The sequence below is a fragment of the Brassica oleracea genome, chromosome C9 (genome assembly GCF_000695525.1).
Source record: "Brassica oleracea var. oleracea cultivar TO1000 chromosome C9, BOL, whole genome shotgun sequence".
NCBI lineage: Eukaryota > Viridiplantae > Streptophyta > Magnoliopsida > Brassicales > Brassicaceae > Brassica > Brassica oleracea.
In genome coordinates this window covers 11978142-11998486 of record NC_027756.1, presented here as the reverse complement: position 1 = coordinate 11998486, position 20345 = coordinate 11978142, and the positions used below count along the sequence as shown (strand labels likewise).

General features: G+C 34.2%; 3 protein-coding genes and 1 non-coding gene across 4 annotated transcripts; 2 read left to right on the top strand and 2 right to left on the bottom strand.

Annotated features, from left to right (window-relative positions):
• Window positions 1-274: 274 nt before the first annotated feature.
• LOC106314335 (xyloglucan galactosyltransferase KATAMARI1) lies at window positions 275-2131 on the top strand. The gene has a single exon (XM_013752222.1). It carries the CDS (start codon window positions 311-313, stop codon window positions 2129-2131), a length of 1821 nt encoding a protein of 606 aa, XP_013607676.1. The 5' UTR covers window positions 275-310.
• Window positions 2132-2966: 835 nt separating this feature from the next.
• LOC106313801 (AT-hook motif nuclear-localized protein 5-like) lies at window positions 2967-4894 on the bottom strand. Its single transcript, XM_013751714.1, has 5 exons — window positions 4447-4894; window positions 4022-4089; window positions 3817-3948; window positions 3558-3716; window positions 2967-3485 (listed from the first exon to the last, which is right to left on the bottom strand). The coding sequence occupies exons 1-5, from the start codon at window positions 4892-4894 to the stop codon at window positions 3207-3209; spliced, it is 1086 nt and encodes a 361-aa protein (XP_013607168.1). The 3' UTR covers window positions 2967-3206.
• Window positions 4895-14409: 9515 nt separating this feature from the next.
• Window positions 14410-17452, top strand: LOC106319105 (probable serine/threonine-protein kinase At5g41260). The gene is made up of 10 exons (XM_013757340.1): window positions 14410-14482; window positions 14566-14789; window positions 14879-15014; window positions 15101-15234; window positions 15324-15429; window positions 15525-15610; window positions 15725-15913; window positions 16002-16154; window positions 16578-16691; window positions 16780-17452. Exons 1-10 carry the CDS (start codon window positions 14410-14412, stop codon window positions 17020-17022), a joined length of 1458 nt encoding a protein of 485 aa, XP_013612794.1. The 3' UTR covers window positions 17023-17452.
• A 967-nt stretch (window positions 17453-18419) lies between these two features.
• Window positions 18420-18491, bottom strand: TRNAC-GCA. Its single transcript has one exon. It is a non-coding gene; the product is annotated as a tRNA-Cys (tRNA).
• Between the last annotated feature and the right edge of the window lie 1854 nt (window positions 18492-20345).

Below are 20345 nucleotides of genomic sequence, written 5' to 3'. Positions count from 1 at the left end.
ATCAACATTTTTACAATGAAATTTTATAGAATTTCATGAGTAAAAATATTAGAAACAAAATCTAAAATAGCAACACTTAATTGCATTGATTTTGATATAACATTCAACTACAGGCTACAGCTAACATTGTGGACAAATATCATTAATCTATATGTATGGTATGACCAAGTTCGCTACACCAAGACGTGCAGACTCATTAATTGATCATATACTACAATGATTAGCTAAACGTGCGTGCATGTCTTTTAAAAAAACATATACAAAAACGTTACACACGAAAGAACCTCCAAAACAACCAAAGAAGAAAAACATGCCTGTCTCCATCTCAAAGAGACGACCAAGAACATCCAAAAAAACAGAAACCGAGAAACCCGAGGCATCACTTAAAGATCCTCGTACCGGCTGTAATAGCATATGTTCGGTGTTCTCTAGTTCAATTCTCTATCGTGTTCCTCTCACGATTCTCTTTCTCTTCTTTATCTATCTCTGGTCAACTTCCACCACCGTTATCTCCGGTAACGTCGTTCATATTTGCATCTCTTCGCGTAAGCTCAACGATCTTTACTGTCTCACCGCCGGTACTCAGCCCGGTTTACATGTACCCGTCAGTAATTTCACAAAACCGGTGATCAGAAGTGAAGAAGAAAAGAGTGTTATTGTTCTTGGTGAAAGTGGAGAAAGAAACTCATCCAACTTCACAGTCGGAGCAAGCCCCAACGTCATAAAGAATGAAACTTCCACCGGAGAAAGAGGTTCCGGTCTCGATCAAGATTCTAAACCAATAAATGAGAAGAGTCTTGATTCGTTTCTTGTTGATTGGGATTCAGAGACCGGAGAAGAGCGATATCGATATATCAACTCCAAGGATGAAGACGAAGAGACTGCTCTCAAGGCCGTGGACAAGTATCTTAAAATACAAAGATCTTGGCTATCAACGGGGAACAACCGCAATAAACAAGCATCTTGCGAAGGAAAAGGTATCTACGTTTATGATCTACCGTCTAAATTCAACAAAGACTTGTTGGGAGAATGCTCGGACATGGTTCCATGGGCCAACTTTTGTAGCTACTTCAAGAACGATGCGCTCGGTGAATCTATCGAGAGTCTCGGTAAAGGTTGGTTTAGAACGCATCAGTATTCTCTTGAGCCGATCTTTCATTCTCGTGTTTTGAAGCATCCATGTAGGGTTTACGAAGAGAACCTAGCCAAGCTCTTCTATGTGCCCTTCTATGGCGGTATCGATGTTTTGAGATGGCATTTCAAGAACGTTTCAGAGGATATAAAGGATGTTTTAGCCATTGAGGTTGTTAAGTGGCTCGGATCGAAACAGTCTTGGAGGAAAAACTCGGGGAAAGATCATGTGTTCGTTCTAGGAAAGATCTCTTGGGATTTTAGGAGGAAAAACAAGTTTTCTTGGGGCTCAAGTTTACTTGAGATGGAAGAAATGAAAAACCCTACGAAGCTTCTCATCGAACGTAATCCCTGGGAAGTCAACGACATTGCTATACCTCATCCAACGTTCTTCCACCCGAAAACCGACGATGATATCTCAAACTGGCAAAACAAGATCATCCAGAAACATCGGCGGAGCCTAATCAGCTTCGCCGGTGGAGCAAGACCCGGTAACCCTGATAGCATCCGGTCAACATTGATAGACCAATGCAGATCATCTCCAGACCAATGCCGGTTCTTGAACTGTACCAGCGGAGGGTGTGATAAACCGGAGTCGGTTATAGAGCTTTTCCAAGATTCTGAGTTTTGTCTTCAGCCACCAGGAGACAGTCCGACAAGAAAATCGGTTTTTGATTCCCTTGTAGCCGGTTGTATTCCGGTTATCTTTGATCCGTACACGGCGTATTATCAGTACACGTGGCATTTACCGGAGGATCACCGGACATACTCGGTGTATATAAACAAAGAAGATTTGAAGGCAAAGAAAGTGAATGTGATTAATGAGTTGATGGCAATGAGTCTAAGGGAAAGAGAGGATATGAGAAGTTACATTGTTCATGAGCTTTTGCCTGGCTTAGTCTATGGTGATCCTAATGGTAAGTTTGAGAGGTTCCGAGATGGTTTTGATATTACTATTGATAGTTTGCTCCGTATGATTTCAAAAAAAATTGTAAGTTGATTTTATATGAATCTAGCTATCATTTTCAACTGTAATTTGTTTATCTGAATATTGTTAAGAATCTCAAAATATAATGTGATCTTACGATTTTGCAAAATAAATTAAACCTGTTTTTAAAATGCCTCATGCATGCCTGGTGGTGACTTGTGAGTAGATAGGTTCGTAGGAGAAATTATTAAATAGCATATTTAGAGATAATGGCCGGTGTTGTTCTGTCTGACTAAATGGCCTGTGTTGATAACTGTATTTTGGATCAACAACTTCTCAGCAATGACATTGACATTGGTTTGAATTGGTTCTGCTTTTGTTTCACAAATCCGAACTGGTTCCTCTAACAACTAAGCCGGTTATCTAGATAAACAAGCAATGCATTGGTACAAAGCTTTTAACCTCAGACGAGATTATACCACATATACAAATAATGAAGTCTAGCAACACGCTGAAACATTAATTTAGATCCATAGCAACCTGACGTACATTATTGTGTTTTTCAACCACAATGGGATGAATCACTCTGCCGAAACGATTCACCTCTTAGACCTCCTAAATTCTACCACTAAGTAACAAGACTACAGCGCTATTCCTAAGATGAACTACAACATATGACTCGGAGCAGCTGGTACCACAAGATGAGGGACTGACATATGACTCCGACTGAGTAAAACCTAACCAGGTCCTTGTTCTAACCAAAACCCCATTGATTAAAAATCAAAGACAAAGGGGGGTGTTGAACTCGGATAAACCAAACTGATCCAGTCTGAACCAGACAAGATAAATCCAATCCAAAACTCAGGACAACACAAGAAACAAATAAACAGAGATTTAATGGGATAAATAGTCAAACATCTCCTTAAATAACCTGAAGAGAGAAGGATTCTGTTACATTACAATGTTAGAAGGAACTCAGAGATCTGTCTCAGTCCTCTGAGATTTCTGGATTTTAACATTCCCAGATAAATCTACAACAACAAAGATATTTACAGCACTCACATTTCTAGATGCTGCTGCTGCTTCAATAACTAAAGAAGGTAGTGGTAGTAAATAGGAAGAAACATCAATACTGTTTCGTTTTGAATCATCCGCGAGTCAAGTCAATATCGGTGAGTAGGTTTCTGCTAGAGTCAAGTGATCTGCCTGAGCCTGAGACTGAACCTTCCCCTGAACCAGGCCATCCACTCATTGCCTGCGCTGAGAAGTCCTGTGGCGTCTCATGAGCTTCTTCTGGTGCATTAGCTGGTGTTGTCTCCATTTCGCTGTTGTCGTGCTCTTCCTTTGGTTTATTCTCTTGTTTGATAGTCTTGTTAGTGTTATTAGGCTTCGCAACTCCTCCGTATATAAAACTAGAAGCCACCACCTTCAAAATAACAAACAATGTTTTTCTTTTAGATTCAGTCTTTAAACCATTACAGAAAAGGGATTCGAAAACCTGAACGAGGCTGGCTGCAATAAGCATTCCAATCCCACCGCCAAGAACATGACCTTCAGGACCAGAAAGAGAGACACTCAAACCGCCTGTCCTACTTTTGGGTCCACCACCTTCATTCACCAAGTAAGATCCGCCTAAACTTAGAATCTCAAAACGTCCCTAAACACACAACCACAAAGAAATGGTGAATATAAAGAAATATCATTAGTTTTCTATGTTTTGAGTTTCTTCAGTTTAACAGAATGAATGATTTTGGAACCTCGAATGTTACAGAAGCCTCTGTTGTAGCGGGTTGACGCAGAGTGACTGACGAAACTGTTCCGGTGCCTGACATTATACAAAGAGCCCTAGGTCGTTGCTGTGAGAACGCCATAACTTTCGAAACAACATCCTGCGAGAATCAATTTTCAGATTGTTAATAAAAGAGAACCATTGGATTGAGATGAGTTTTTAACAGAGTTTACTTCTCCTGCTTCCACACTGATGACATGAGGTGCAAAAGCAAGTCCAGCCGAAGTGTTCATCCACTCACCTAATGTGAAAAAACAGAGGTAGATCTGTTACAAACTAAACACATTCCAGTGAGCAATTTATTAATCTAAACATAGATTATACCAAACATGGATCAGCCAAGTTACTAATTCACAGCTTAGCATCTAAAACAATCAATGTTGGGTAGCAGTAACAAACAGATCCAAGCTCATGTTCTTCACAACTGACATTAAAAGAGCTTAAGGTCTCACCAATTACTAATCTAAAGACAAGCAGAGTTTTGAAATGAACACAACATACTCTAACTTAATATGGCCATAGGATATGGCCATAGGATCATCTATAGCATTGGGAACTTTTACATAATCATAAGTTGTTCAGATTAAGAAGATCTGACCAAGATTAGCCAGGCGTTGCTTCCTTCCAGTTCCAGGAGGACGACCTCTGGCTCGCTTAGGAGCATTTGGATCAGTCACTGCAGAAGAAGAAGAAGGCATGGGAGAAAGCGCTAACGAGACTTGACCTTCAGGAGCATACTTCCTCGGCATTCCACGTTTCTTCTTAACCATCGGCGTCTCCATCATTGGCGGAGGCGGCTGCTGCTCAACCGCAACAGAAGAAGACATCCCCATGTGAATGCTGTGTCCGAAACCAGAGTGTCTGTGGTCAGCCATGGGTAATTGGGGCCCCGGATGGTTAGCCAGAGGGTGGTGAACGTTGGGGTTCGGCATCGCGTGAAGTCCACTCGCGACCTGGGAAGGTGAGAGATTCGTGAAGGCTGCTCCTCTCTGGAGATAGTAGTGAGGATGCGAGCCCGGAAATGCCATGGCTTCTCTCCCGTCCATGCATCTAAGGCCTTTGAATTACGAGTCTTTCCACAGAGATTTCAAATGGGTTTTGACCCTTTTCGTTGAAAGATTGAAACTTTATGAAACCCTAATTGCCCAAGAGAACAACAATGGCGGGTTTCGCGTGAACCCTAGAGAGAAAGAAAGTAGCTCTTTCCTACTGTTACAGTCTACTGAGAGGAAGAAGTCTCAAAAGAGAGAAAGAAGCTAGATTTTGATTTCGAAATCTAGGGTTTCTAAGATGAACAACGCAAATGCACATCAGAGGAGAGACAACGGATTTATCATTTTTGATTTTTCTTAAAAAAAATATATTGTGAAATGGAGATTTTGAATCTTTGAGGCCTTCTCTGAAAAGTTTGGAAGACTGAAGAAGAAGAGAGGAGACAGTGACGACGACGACGACCATTGTTTTCTCTTTATATATTTCTCTTTCTTTAATTATTTTCCTTTTAAAAACTTTAATGTTAAGTTGGTTTGTTTAAGATTTTATTTTTTTAAATGCATATGAACTTTCTTTGTTGATTTAATGTCACATTGGACCTATGACTGAATTAAATTTTTAGTCACTGAGTCTATATTCATTAAGAGTGTGATTGGATGGGTGTATTTATACATTATGTGTTCTGTTATATCCGTTTGTAGTTGATTTAAAATATTCAAAATGTTCATTTCTCATGATTTTTATTTCTAAACAAATCTACTTTTATTTTGGTTCTTGAATAGAAAATAGGGATGTGGTAGAGAGATAGATGTGTTGTTGATTAAAGAGAAGAGCCAAAGAGTAGAGAGGATCTCTCTTTCTCTCATGTCTATGTCACTTTGCTATTTCTTTCTTTGCTTTGGACAGTGAGCCCTCTCTCCTAACTTTATTTTGTTTCCATTTTTATATTCCCCTTTTTCATTTACTTTTTAATCTATATTATTTTTCTTTCAAAAGTTTTGAAAGTGATTTGAGAAAATATGCGTGATAATAATTTAAATTCCATCTAAACTGAAAGTTACGATGCATTTAATACCCGGTGGCTAAAAGAAGCCGACCAAAAACTTCCAATGTATCAATAAATAGTGCTGATTCATATTCCCTCTCTCTCCGAAATTTATTTTTTTATTGATTGAAATATAGTTAAATATATAGGTAATAGTGTTTTTTTTAGGAAATGTACAAAATTAATTGTTTTCTTAATCCGTGTGCCGAAACCTAAAACGACATTTATAATGAAACGAAATGAGTAATTTGTATCTTTAAGATTTGTCTTAATCTATCCAATTTCTGATTAATTTCATCATAAAAGTTTATTAGTCTTTCCTTAATCTTTACACTAACTTGTATTGTCAAAATATACACTCAGTTACTAACAGCTTCAACACCTACATAATTTTGACTTTTCTCAACTATAAAATAAAATAACTTTGACAAAAAAATAATAACTGTAATAATTTTGACTCTCACTTGTCTACTTTTTGGCCAACTTTCACCTAAATTAATGTGACTTTTTCATTTAGCAATTTTCGTAAGAGATGGAACAATTACTCGATGCCGACTACTACTTGACTTGAAGTTTTAAATGTTTTTTCTTACATAAATGGCAATAAACATGCACAAACTAATCCATATACCATTTATAACTTCACAAATAAGATATGGAGAGTGTGAATCACAATGAATGTAGATTTACTGAAATGGAAGTAGAGTGTTGAAGGATGCTTTCAGCCTGAGGATGGTGTCTGAAAAGGTAGCTACGTTTTAATGAAAGTGCTTTAGTTTATAATACTGCACAATACATATACAACATTATACATTTATGGTATGTATACAGAGAGATGATGTATTATAGTTGTGGGTCTGTGAATGATGTCATCAAAAGTGGTTTTCTTTCTGAAACTTGTAAGGAAAGTGATCTCAACTGTTGCTTTTTAATTTTCTTCCTTCTGATGTATCTGTGGGGTTAGGGTATAGGGAGATATGATTCACTTCACACATTGTGGTGGTCCGGAGATTTTTGCTCCAATAATTTCAAATTCCTAATATCTACCGGTCGTTTTGGTGTTGCCAATCTTTTAAAGTTTGAAGTGTTTATCAAATATCAACCATATCAATGATATACTAAAATTTACAATACATACCAGATGATAATCCGTGCGCATGCGCGGGGGGAATTCTTATAATAATGTTTGTTTATGAAATGATTTTAACATTTTGCAATACTACAATCTTTATTGATTATAAAATGACAAATATTGGTCTCTTAAATATATCATCGTTTCAGCGCTAGAAGTCCAAAAAGCGATGGTCAGCTCACTTCTTTGTTCTCGAACGAACCAGTCTTGCTCCTATGTTCTGGCTACCATTTTCTCTATCAGGGAAGCGAAGATAAATTTTGTCTCCAGCTCTTGCAATCTGATAGCTAATCTAATTGCAGTTAGCGTTACAAGAGATCAAAGGTTGCAGTCGTATGTCAATGGCCCTGCTTGGCTCTCATCTCAGATTTGTCAGGAAGCATCAACATGAATTATTCACTCTACAGTGGACAACGGTTTGCTCCCGGCCCTATTATCATCTCTTATTTTTCTTTGAATCTCCTATTGGAGTTTGTTATGGTTTTGTTTTCAGTATTTTGGTTGTTTCATCCTCTTTGTCTTTTGACAAGGATACATTTCCATTATTTCTAATGACAAAAAAAAAATATATATCATCATTGTTGAAAAGTTAACGTATTACATGTTGTTTTAATTATTTTTAAGATTTCATATGCACAAAAGAAAATTAAGTTTTGCGCGCTGACACAAATCACCAAAACCAAATACGCAACATCGTTTGTATAATGATGAAAGGGGGTTAGGTTTTATGCTCTCGATTTGTTTACTATTGACTCTCCATTAGTGATTTCATTTTCTACCTCTATGGAATTGTGCTTTCGTACTCGTCTTTGTTACATTGATATGAGTTAAATTTTTTTTTTAAAACTTCTTTTATGAATTCAGTGAATTACATAAGTGTCAATTAAAAAAAATGGACATCTGTAAAAGTTAGTTTCACTCCATATACATATTTAAGAATCAAAATTTTGAAAAACATTACCGGCAAACTATATTAACAGGTTAGTGTTCAAATCTAATATATCAAGCTGTTATAGAATATAAGTGCAGACTCGAAATATAAATGTTTGTCTAGTATATATTCATCAGCTCGGTCTAAAAATCATCTAATTAGAACAACAAAACAAATTATTTATTTCACCAGTTCGGGTAATATCTAAATCCGAACGGGTAATATCCGAATCCGAATGGATATCCAAATATAACCAAACATAAGTATACTTAACTCTATATTTCTAGTTTATTTCTCTCATTTTATTCAAAATATTTATATTAATGATTCTTATTGCTCAAAATTAGATAATATACATATAATTATGGACAAAATCATTTGCTACTCACGTAAAATACATATCAAGTTCTTGTTTCTTGCATTAACAAAAGTTACATCTAAAATTTCAAAACAACAACTAAATTAGTGTCTTTCTATTTTTAAAGTTTAATCTTTTAAAAATTAAAAAAAATAGTTAAGTTAAAATATATTTTAAATACAAAAAAGCTAAACAATGAATAATTTATTTATTTTTTCTTCAAAATTTAAATATCCGAACCCGATCCAAAATATCCGAATCCGAACATAAAAATACCTGAACCCGAACATAAAAATACCTGAACCCGACTCGAAGTGTAGAAATACCCGAACGGGTTCTATACCTTTATACTGAAATATTTGATATAAACCCGAACGTATATCCGAAAGCTCACCCCTATGATATATGATCATTTGTTTCTTGCTTGAACAAAAAAAAAGTTAAACCATTGATCACAAAATTTTTAATGTGAGACTTTTACCATTTTTACTAATTTATAGTCGTTTTTAAAAATTCAAAATATAACATATAAGAAAAAATTTAATTGTTTTTATTATATGCTTAATGTGATTGTTTAATTTCTTTTAATAGTATTAAATTAAACAAAAAAAGAAAGAGGTTATAATTGTTTTTATCAAATATGTATTATTCATAATCATTAATTATCATATAAATGTTAACCATATTAGATAATTTTGTAACTTTTATTTAAGGAAATATAAAATATTATTTTGTACACTATTAATTAATTTGATAGTTAGTTTAATAAAAATCATAGTATATGTTTATATGGACCAACTTATTTTTCTAACAATTCTAAGAATCATTCTCATGATGACATGTGGCTACGAAAACATGTTGTAATACTCCAGGATTAATATATAGGAGATTTTTAACAAAAACGCATGTATAAATAAAATTTTCATAACCAGCACAATATCAAAAGATATTACAAGATACATTTTTTTTGTTAGTTGTTGTAATCAGTGTATGGACTTTTCCATACACACCGGCTCAGAACCCGTCCCGGAGAAAAAATGACCCCATTCAAAACCAAAAAATATTATTTTTATTTAAAAATTAATTATTATTTTTTTGAATATAGTTTAAATTATTTGTTATTTTTAAAGAAAATAAAAATTATTTGATTCAGTAAAATTATGGAAAAAATAATTTATTTATAATTAAAATTATTCATCACAATAACACAAATTTATTTTATATTTTTATTTTACATCACATTTTATATATAATTATATTATTATATGTATATGAGTAGAGATTTTTTTTTTAAATGGGGATTTCACAAAGTGGAAGCCTCATCCAAATGCTTCAAATGTATGTCCTCAAGTCCAATGGCGGAGGGAGAGAATGATGAAGGGGGGCAGCTGCCCTCTATGAAATATTGAATTTTTTTGAATTTCTATTGATTATTTAAAATATTTATGGTTAAGGTGGTCAAATTTCTTCTAATGCCCCCTATAAATTTAGGTTAAAATCTTGTATTGCCTCCGGTGAAACCATTGTCCGGCTCCGCCACTGCTCAAGTCCAGTTCTGCACTGACTACAGCAACTAACTATATATTTGATTTTGAAACTTTATCGTATATGTTGTCTTATTAGTTCGACTAGTGAATGTGTTGAATTTTACCATACTATTCATGTTATATGTTAAATTAGGGCTTATCATGAGCTTTCAACTTAAAATCAATTACTAGTAAGTAGTTTGGTCTTAATCTTTTATATATTATTTATGTCCCAATATAACTGTCAATCTCAAAAATATCCTAGTTTAAGATTTAGTTCGTTCAGACCATTAGACCATTCGGGTCAACGTCGGTTTAGGATCGATCAAGCTTCTTTCAATGGGCCTAATCGATTTCGGTTCAGTTGGGACAGGGTGTGTTCGGACTCTGATACCATGTTAAATTCAAATTTATTATGGATTTTCAACTTAAAATCAACCGGTGATAAATAGATCGTCCCTGACCCTTTACATATCACTCATGTCAATGCGGGAGCTTATATAGTCTGACATTATCGAACACACAATCTAAATTCAAGTCCAAAAGCTTTTATGTTCCCAATTTTCCAATGGAAACATTACAACAGAGAATGACTTCACACATCTAAAATTGAATAAAACAAATGGAAACACTACGAAATGGAGACACACTACAAGTCAATAAAAAAGAATCGACGACAGAAAAACATATCTAATGAAAACATTACAAGAAGGATTTAGCAAAAAAAAAAAACATTACAAGAAGGAAGCCAAAACGCCTCTTAGTTTCTATTTATGGGAAGGGAACTTTGTGCCGGTTTTCAACGAATGAGAACTGTTTGACGTTTATATTATAGAAGATATACTACGTGTAGTTTCGTTTACTTGCTAATGGATTGTTGGGCCCTGGACGTTCATTGCTTTTCTTGTATGGCCTGGGATAAATCTTTACCCAAGGACTCGATCATTAAGCTAAATAAGTTTTCCGAGCTAAATTACAAACTCGGAATTATTTGCCCCTGAAAGAAACTCGGACCTATATCTTTGCATACGGATAATAACAAAATTAATTTCATACTGTAAAAAAATTAAAAACAGACTTTGTGTAATTATCTACAATTTCGTGGATAATTTTTTTTTTTTTTTTTAACTTGCATTCATAATTTATTTTAATAGGACAATTTATTTTACGTGGATAATTTATTTTACGTGGACAAAAAATGTTTTGAGAGAATAAGGAGATGTTGTGTGTGTGTTTCAAGGTTAGAAGAAACAAAACAAAAATAGTGTAAATTTTATCGATATTAGGTCGCAGGTAACAATGGGGAGGTCGGTGAAAAGCCGTTTCTACCGTTGGAAGAAAAAATAATCAGATAAAAGTATTGGAGCTTTTTGTCGGTGGCGACTATTTTGATGAACCAGAAGTTCACATTTATATTTTCACATCACTCGCATGATCAAATATTTTAATTTCATTGAGAAAAAGGATAAAGTTGTTGAGTTACCAATATTGCTATATGCGACAAAGGACACGTATGTACATATATAGTATAGTTAAATATATAAATCCCTATGTACTATTTAAAGACAGCTATTAGATGGAATTGGAATGAGACTTTTGTCCAATTGGAATGCGGTGCTATTCGACGCGTCTAAATTATGATCATAAATGCAATAAACAGTGAGTACATTTTAGGAATTTTACAATTTTAGTTTAAGTAAAAATAAATAATATGTATCCGTAAAAATAAAAACGAATTATGTCTTATAAACCGCAAAAATAACATCAGTAATGCAAAATGTTGGGTTCTGCAAACTCCAACACAAGTATTATTGAATAATTTTCTCCGTTTTTAAACATGTTTTAGATTTTACACTTAATATTACATTTTAATTGTCAATGCATTGTTTTTGAGGATTAACCACTTTCCATAACTTTTGACTAATAAAATTTTAATAAGTATTTTTTTTTGAAATTTATAATTATCATTAAATAATACATTAAGATGTTAAAATATATTTTTCAGACATTTCTTTTTGTAAATCATGAATCATTTTGAAATGGAAAAAATACACGTGAGCAATTTCTAATTGGTTTATTCATGTTAAAGTTTAGTGACTGATTTTTAACGGTTTTTATCTGATTTGCATACTAAGCATCTAATAACAACATGTAGAATAATAGTAAAACAACTATAACAAAAATATACAAATACATAAATATAATCTAAAAAAATTATTATTATTAACTGTGGTGTGGTGCGGTTTGTGAACATTTGAAACTAAAATTTATACGTAAACCCAATCAAATTTCTTTTCTCATACTTTAACTACTGGTAGCATATTTATAACTTTGATTAAAAGAAATATTTTGTTTGCAAAGTCTGAAATGCAATTTTTGCTATTATTTTTAGGCCTATTTAGGTCAATATACAAATTGTGGGTGGTAATTGTAGATACGTGCATTTTTTTTAAATAATTGGCGAACCAAGTAATTTATGTGATGACTTGTCAATTCTGTCCTCGAAATGACACTTCTGTATTACATATATGTTACCTGCTACCGGCGCTGATGCAAAAAAAATTGAGTTTTATTTCTACTAAAGGGAAAACGTAAACTACGGATCGAAACCGGATACATTGATGGTAATTGAAGAGATAAGAGCTTGAAACCGGATATAGCTTTAATAATTGAAGAGAGAAGAGTTGTAAGATATTTTTACAAATTGTTTGTCCGAAATGTGATTCATAGCAAGATATTTTACAAAATGTTGTTCTCTGTTCTGAACGTAAGGTGGAGAGTGCTCGACGCCATAGGATCATGGTTTCCTGTTCAGCTAGAGATATCCATTAAAAAACTACCGATGTTGTATGAATCTTTTGCTTAAACCGTATTTCGTCCATTAAATCCTAGAGTTATTTCACTTGATGAACATTAATCGTGAGTTATCTAGGTAACTAAGCTTTAGCTTTCACCAAGAGATAGAGGAAGCCAAGAGATAGAGGAACTCATATATTTGTGACTATGCTGTAATGATTGTAGGATTACATATTTTTCCCCCGGATTTTAATATTAGTAACCCGATATTTGAAAGTAGGGTGCATATCAACATATTAACGAAGCCAAGAGATAGAGAAACTCATATATTTGAAAGTATGGTGCATATTAACGAAGCCAAGAGATAGAGGAACTCATATATTTGTGACTACGCTGTAATGATTGTAGGATTACATATTTTTTCCCCGGATTTTAATATTAGTAACCCGATATTTGAAAGTAGGGTACATATCAACGAAGCCAAGAGATAGAGGAACTCATATATTTGAAAGTAGGGTGCATATTAACGAAGCTAAGAGATAGAGGAACTCATATATTTGTTTCAGAACAAGACGATATACTAGGAAATAAATTTATATCAAACCTCTTTGGGTTTTTGCAGTCAAGAGAAAGAGTTTTTGAACATTCCCGATTCTTTGCATTATTATCACTCTCTCTCTCTCTCTGCAACCGTTTCTTCAGATTCTTAACTTTATGAGTTATCTAGGTAACTAAGCTTTAGCTTTCACCAAGAGATAGAGGAAGCCAAGAGATAGAGGAACTCATATATTTGTGACTATGCTGTAATGATTGTAGGATTACATATTTCCCCCTGGATTTTAATATTAGTAACCCAATATTTGAAAGTAGGGTACATATCAACATATTAACGAAGCCAAGAGATAGAGGAACTCATATATTTGAAAGTAGGGTGCATATTAACGAAGCCAAGAGATAGAGAAACTCATATATTTGTGACTATGCCGTAATGATTGTAGGATTCTTTGCATTATTATCACTCTCTCTCTCTCTCCAACCGTTTCTTCAGATTCTTTAATTTTCCAATTGTATTTCTTTTTTATACGAACAAGGACACTCTCGGTATTACTCAAAAATGCACAGTTTCTTATCCACTTACCTAATATAATTATATATCTTTGCTATCTAGCGCAAAAACCCTTATTTTTTTTTATTCAGGACATGTAAATTTCATGTTTGTCAAAAAAGAAATATACTATAATTATTGGAATATAAAAAACATTCATATACTAAAAAACAGAGGGAGTTTTTGGTAACTGAAAATTGATGGGTTGTTAGCGAATGATAGCAAAGATGAGTTGTTTTGCTTGGTTTTTATTTGACCCACTAGTGAGTTGACTTGTTGAGGCTTTGCTGTTTCTTTTCCTTTCTCTTGTCTACACTGGTAATAACCCCAAAAAAAATTAGAAGTTTTAATTTCTATCCTTTCTGGCAAAGTTCTCTCTCTCTCTCTCTCGAGCTAATAAGCGCGCACACACACACGAGCGGGCTCGATTTCTCATTCCAACCTTTTCACCTTTACTCTTTTTCTAGATCGTTTCTTTAAGTTTGACTCTTTTGTTACCGTTTTGTAAGTTAAAAAGAACGATAAGCAATAACTGTGTGTTCTGTCTGATCTATTCCTTGTCCGAAGAATTCAACGCGGTTTTGAACTGGTCAAAGTCTCAGATTGAGATAAATCAGACAAGAGAGACTTGGTAAAGGGAAGGGGGTTTATGGTTTGTCTGAAAAAACACTGAAAATGGGTTGTGAGGTTTCCAAGTTTTGTTGCGGTTCAGAACCTTCGGGATCCAATCATGGAGTCACTTCCTCAGGTAAAGCTCTGATCAAACTTATAGATATGACTGCTTCTTCTATTGTTGTTGTTGTTAATAGTGGATTTGATTTTTGTTCTCAGGTGTTGATGATAGGATAGGCGAAGGGAATGATCTGCCTCAGTTCCGTGAATTCTCTATAGAGACGCTAAGGAAAGCTACATCAGGTTTTGCTACAGAGAATATAGTATCAGAGCATGGAGAGAAAGCTCCTAATGTTGTCTACAAAGGGAAATTGGATAATCAGAGACGTATTGCTGTTAAAAGGTTTAACAGGAAAGCTTGGCCTGATTCTCGTCAGTTCCTGGTAATGAATGATCTTGGTTGCTTAAAGCTCTTACCTTTATGCAATCCTTGTTCTTGAATCTCTTTGGTTTCTTTCTTTTTTTACAATAGGAGGAAGCTAAAGCTGTTGGTCAGTTAAGGAACTATAGGATGGCAAACCTGCTTGGATGTTGTTATGAAGGTGAAGAGAGACTTCTTGTTGCTGAGTTTATGCCTAATGAAACTTTGGCTAAGCATCTTTTCCACTGTAAGATACTAGCTCTCTTCTCTGGCTACATCAAAGATTGTGTTGTCTCTCAGTATGTAAGACAAGAAACTGTTGCTATGTTTCAGGGGAGTCACAGCCGATGAAGTGGGCAATGAGACTAAGAGTAGCTTTGCATATTGCTCAAGCTTTGGAGTACTGTACTGCCAAAGGGCGTGCGCTTTACCATGACTTGAATGCTTACAGAGTTCTCTTTGATGATGTAAGTTAAAAGTTTTTTTTTTTTTTTTTTTTTTTAATTTCTGTCCTTGATGATGATATGTGTATGTAAGATTCATCATATGGGTGTAGGACTCGAATCCAAGGCTTTCTTGCTTTGGTCTGATGAAAAACAGTAGAGATGGAAAGAGTTATAGTACCAACCTTGCTTTCACTCCTCCTGAGTATCTCAGAACAGGTGATATAATTAACAACTTGCATATCAGTTTGCTTTATTGGGAATGTGGCGATTTTTGTCTGACATAATAGTTTGTGTGTGTTTTGCTTCTAAAGGTCGCGTGACACCAGAAAGTGTGATGTACAGTTATGGCACTCTGTTGCTTGACCTTCTTAGTGGAAAACACATTCCTCCTAGCCATGTAAGCTTATGGTTAAGATACTATATTAGTCAATCTATACCAAATCATTTGAGGAGAAGAGTGTGTGTGTATCTTCTTTATAAGTAAAGTTTACTTGTTCTGTGTATTTGGTAGGCGCTGGACCTCATAAGGGACAGGAACATTCAAATGTTGATGGATTCATGCTTAGAGGGTCAGTTCTCAAGCAGTGACGGGACTGAACTCATACGGTTAGCGTCTAGATGCTTGCAGGATGAGCCTCGTGAACGTCCTAACCCTAAATCTCTAGTCACTGCAATGATCCCACTTCAAAAGGATCTTGAGGTACTTGTCCTTCCAAAATCTTTTGCATTTAAAGAAAAAGACTGTTTATGAGACTAATAAGAACTTTTGGTTAAAATCATGTAAAAAGACTCCTTCACATCAACTGATGGGAATACCAAGCAGTGCCTCAACAACTCCTCTTTCACCACTTGGAGAAGCATGCCTAAGAACTGATCTAACTGCTATACATGAGATTCTTGAGAAACTTGGATATAAAGATGATGAAGGGGCAGCCACAGAGGTTAACTTCTTATCATTTTTGTTTAATTTTATATTACTAAAATAAATTAAACAATCATATTAAACATTTAAGAAAAATTCTAGATTTTTAGTATATGTTGTATTTTGAATTTTTAAAAACGGTTATAAATTATTAAAACTGTTAAAAGTCACACATTGAAATTTTTGTGTCAATGATTTAAAGTTTTTGTTATAACAAAATACTAATGATCATAAAATCTTATAAGTAAGAATTTTCATTTAATATATATTCATATAAAATCATATAAGTAAAAAGTTTCATTTAATCATATCTCGTAATTGTCTCATTGCAAGTCCTTGGCAGGATTGTAATCTATGGTATGTTGTGGCTACCTTGTTTCTTATTGTAATCTGATCACCTTTTTGGCTTGCTTCTTGTGTTTGTTTTCTGGAAAATGTTCAGCTTTCATTCCAGATGTGGACCAACCAGATGCAGGACTCGCTCAACTTCAAGAAAAAGGGTGATGCTGCTTTCAGGCACAAAGACTTTGCAAATGCTGCTGAATGTTATTCTCAGGTTAGACCTTTACTTCTTGATTGTTTGAGGGTTTCAGGCAAATCATAGACAGTTTCTGATCCTAAGAAGGTGTTGTTGTTATTGACAGTTTATAGAGGGTGGGACAATGGTTTCACCAACTGTGTATGCAAGGAGAAGTCTGTGTTACCTAATGAATGATATGCCACAAGAGGCACTGAATGATGCAATGCAAGCCCAAGTGATATCTCCTGCTTGGCACATCGCATCTTATCTTCAAGCTGTAGCTCTCTCGGCTCTAGGACAAGAGAACGAAGCTCACGCTGCTCTCAAGGACGGATCAATGCTGGAGAGCAAAAGAAACGCCCTATGATGATGATGATGGAAACAAAAATACAAGAGGAAAATTGTTTCCGTCTTCTTACAATAACCAAAACACAGCATAGGCTTTGCAGAATAAGATCAATACCCACCGTCCATCATCCTCATAAGTAGATAAGCTACTAAACAGTTATCATCATCATCATCTTCATCACCATCGGGATTTGCTCTAGTTGTTCCCTTTACCTTGTTCATTATTTCTCTCCAAGTACTTGAAGCATTCATTTGGTCTCGTTTTTGTTTTCAACTGAAATGACATTTCGCTGTTATACATAAGAAAAAATTGCATATGTGTTGAATCATTTGATGGAAATTTGATTATATATTGGGAATGGTGTGATTGTGGATTTTCTTTGATGGGTTCCAATGTTTTGTAATCAATGTTTTGTAATAATATGTAAAGAGAGCACTTTGTATATTGACTTTTGATGATCTTTTAAATTTTGCATATCATCCAGAGATGTTCTTGTTTCTGCCCTGGCTTTTCTTTCTTGAGATCTGAATATTTCATACATACCCCCACAACACATACGCATATAGTTTATACATAGTTTTTTTTTTTTTGAGAAAATAGTTTATACATAGTTATCACTAAGAAGCTACATATTCTTCTACAATCACTAAGAAGCTAAATAGCTAGGTTGCATGGAAGCTTTATCAGACGTCCGCTTTCCGCTTCGGAATCGGAATCGGAGTCGGAATCACTTGAAAGCTTCCGGAATCTCGTTTCCAATACGTTTCCAAAAATACATCTTAATAACATTTTGGAAGCTTATGCTTCCGTTTAGGAATCACGCTTCCATTTTAAAAACCCAGTTTCATGAATAAATATAAAAAATAAAATTATATCTTTATTTTATATAAAATCTAAAATTAATAGTATTAAAATAAACGAAATACAAAATATGCAAATATCAAAACTACTACTATAAATTATCTTTGTGCATAATAATTTTTATAAGAGATAGTGCATATATATTCAAATATATTGTGACATATATTTATGAACTATTAAAAATAATTAGTTTGACAATATTTGTATGAGCTTGATCTGTTAGTATTTTATAGTTAAAATATGAAATCAACTAAATTGAAAATTATTAAAAATGAATAAGTGATTTTTTAATTCGAATCACATATTTTTAGTCAAAAGTTTTATAAAATAATTTTTATGTTTATATTATATATATTTGAATATATGCTTCCAACACGTACCTTTTTCCTAATTTTTTTTAAAATCTCGATTTTATGCTTCCACACGATTCCGATTCCGCTTCTGCATACCCGCTTCCTTTTCCATATAAGATAGCTAAATAGTCGTCTACAGTCACATGATAAAGTCATGAGCTGAAATTTTGAAAAGAAAGGGTAAACAACAAAACAAGAAAAAGGGCCCAACCGGGTTCGAACCGGTGACCTCTCGATCTGCAGTCGAATGCTCTACCACTGAGCTATGGACCCTTGGATGAACAGTACCTGACCTCTATCTTTATGAACTTTCTTATGTAGAATATGCAAACTACACTGTTGCTGAATGTTGATAGGAGTTCGATAAATGGGCTTGTTTGGTGTGAAAGATGATGCATGATACTGAAGGCTTTTTTTTTGTCTCAGGTGTGGGACACCATTCTTGAGTCTGTCTTTCAATTGCATTGTCAGAAAACAGAACTGACAAGGGTCAGAGACACGGTTTCTTCAATCAGGGGTCCAAAGAAAGAACTCAAAGAAGCAGAAGGAACATATCAGATGCTGAAAAATTATATGTAGAGCAATATTCTTCTGGTGGTTTATTTGGGGTACGGTTGAACACAAACGGAAGACAACAACACCAACAAAAGCAAAGATCAGCTAAGCCTTTAGGTTCAGAGAGAAACATGGAACCGAGATTTCAAAAGTCATTCGCTGCTACAATGCAGTTGCCGTCGTCGACTAAGCATTCTTTAAAAGGAAGCAATTAGTCTTCTTCAACGAATAGTTCACGCTCGACGAGCTTGTTTAGCGGTAACAAGAAAATGTCTAATCCATATTAGAAAAAAAATCTCTTGGTCCTCCGTCCTTTATATGCATATATATATATATATATATATATACGTACAACGTACCAAAAAACTATGCAGCTATGTTCGCTCAGCATGCTAAGAAGGGAAAATATCATAGATATTTGTATGTATTAATCAGTACTCAGCTGGATATGATTTTTAGCAATTTTTAATTTGTATGAAAACTTTCTACAATGGTTCTTCCTAATTTGAAATAAAGTGATTATGTTGCGTCCAATGTCATATCTTATGCTGCTGAGATTTAATTTGTCCAGTTTATATTTTTTTATAACATCTATCTTATTATATACAAACCGCTAACATCTATTTCCGGTTTAGTTATGTAGCAATTTTGCGTCCTTACAATGCAATCACAAAAAACAGCGGTTAGACCATTGGTTCAAAACATTGTCAACAGAAAAAAAAACATAATTTTATTTATTTTTGGGTAGAAACTCCAATGCAAAAGATAAACGAAGTTTAAAAACCAACGTTTAAGATTATTGTAGGGTATGTTTCTAGCAACAATTAGGGTTTCCGGGTACGCATGCACAAGTATGATATTTGCACTTGTGAATGGGACCTTTGCAATACTTAGCACAATCTTGATCGGTGTTGCATGTTATAGGTATCAATCTATCGTTTGTGCTTATTTCTTGCATCCTTGCACTCATCACCAGACCTGTAAAATAAACATACCAAAAAGTCATTAATCAATTGCTAATTAAACATAATATAGATAATACATTTATATCAGGAGATGAGTATGACTAACCAGGGGTAAGGAGAAGAACAAAAAAGAAGATGGTGAATGTGAAGGAGCTTTTCATGTTTCTTTCACTTTAGATCTTAAAAGGTTTTAACTTGCAAATAATAAAGACTTGTAAAATTTTGTGTGTGTTTTCCATTGATCTCAACATACGTATATATACTAAAGTTCTAGGGATAGAGTTTAACCAAAACAAGTAAGATTTTTTTTATGTTTGACTAAAAACAAAATCGTACTGATATTTGATTCAGTAATCAATTTCTATATAAGCACCCTAACGTCTCAGAAGTCAGAACCATTTATGGTGGGCCTTTGGTATTGGCGAAATTATCTTTAAAAAAAACTTAACAATGCACTTATGGGCCATGGTTTGGTGACTTAAATTTTATAATCACTATTTCTCAGAGATCTCCAAAACACACTCTATAACTTCAAATATGGAGTTTTTTGCTCTAAAAACAAGAACTTCAAAACTTCAAATTTGAAGTTTTGAAGAGTGAAACTCTA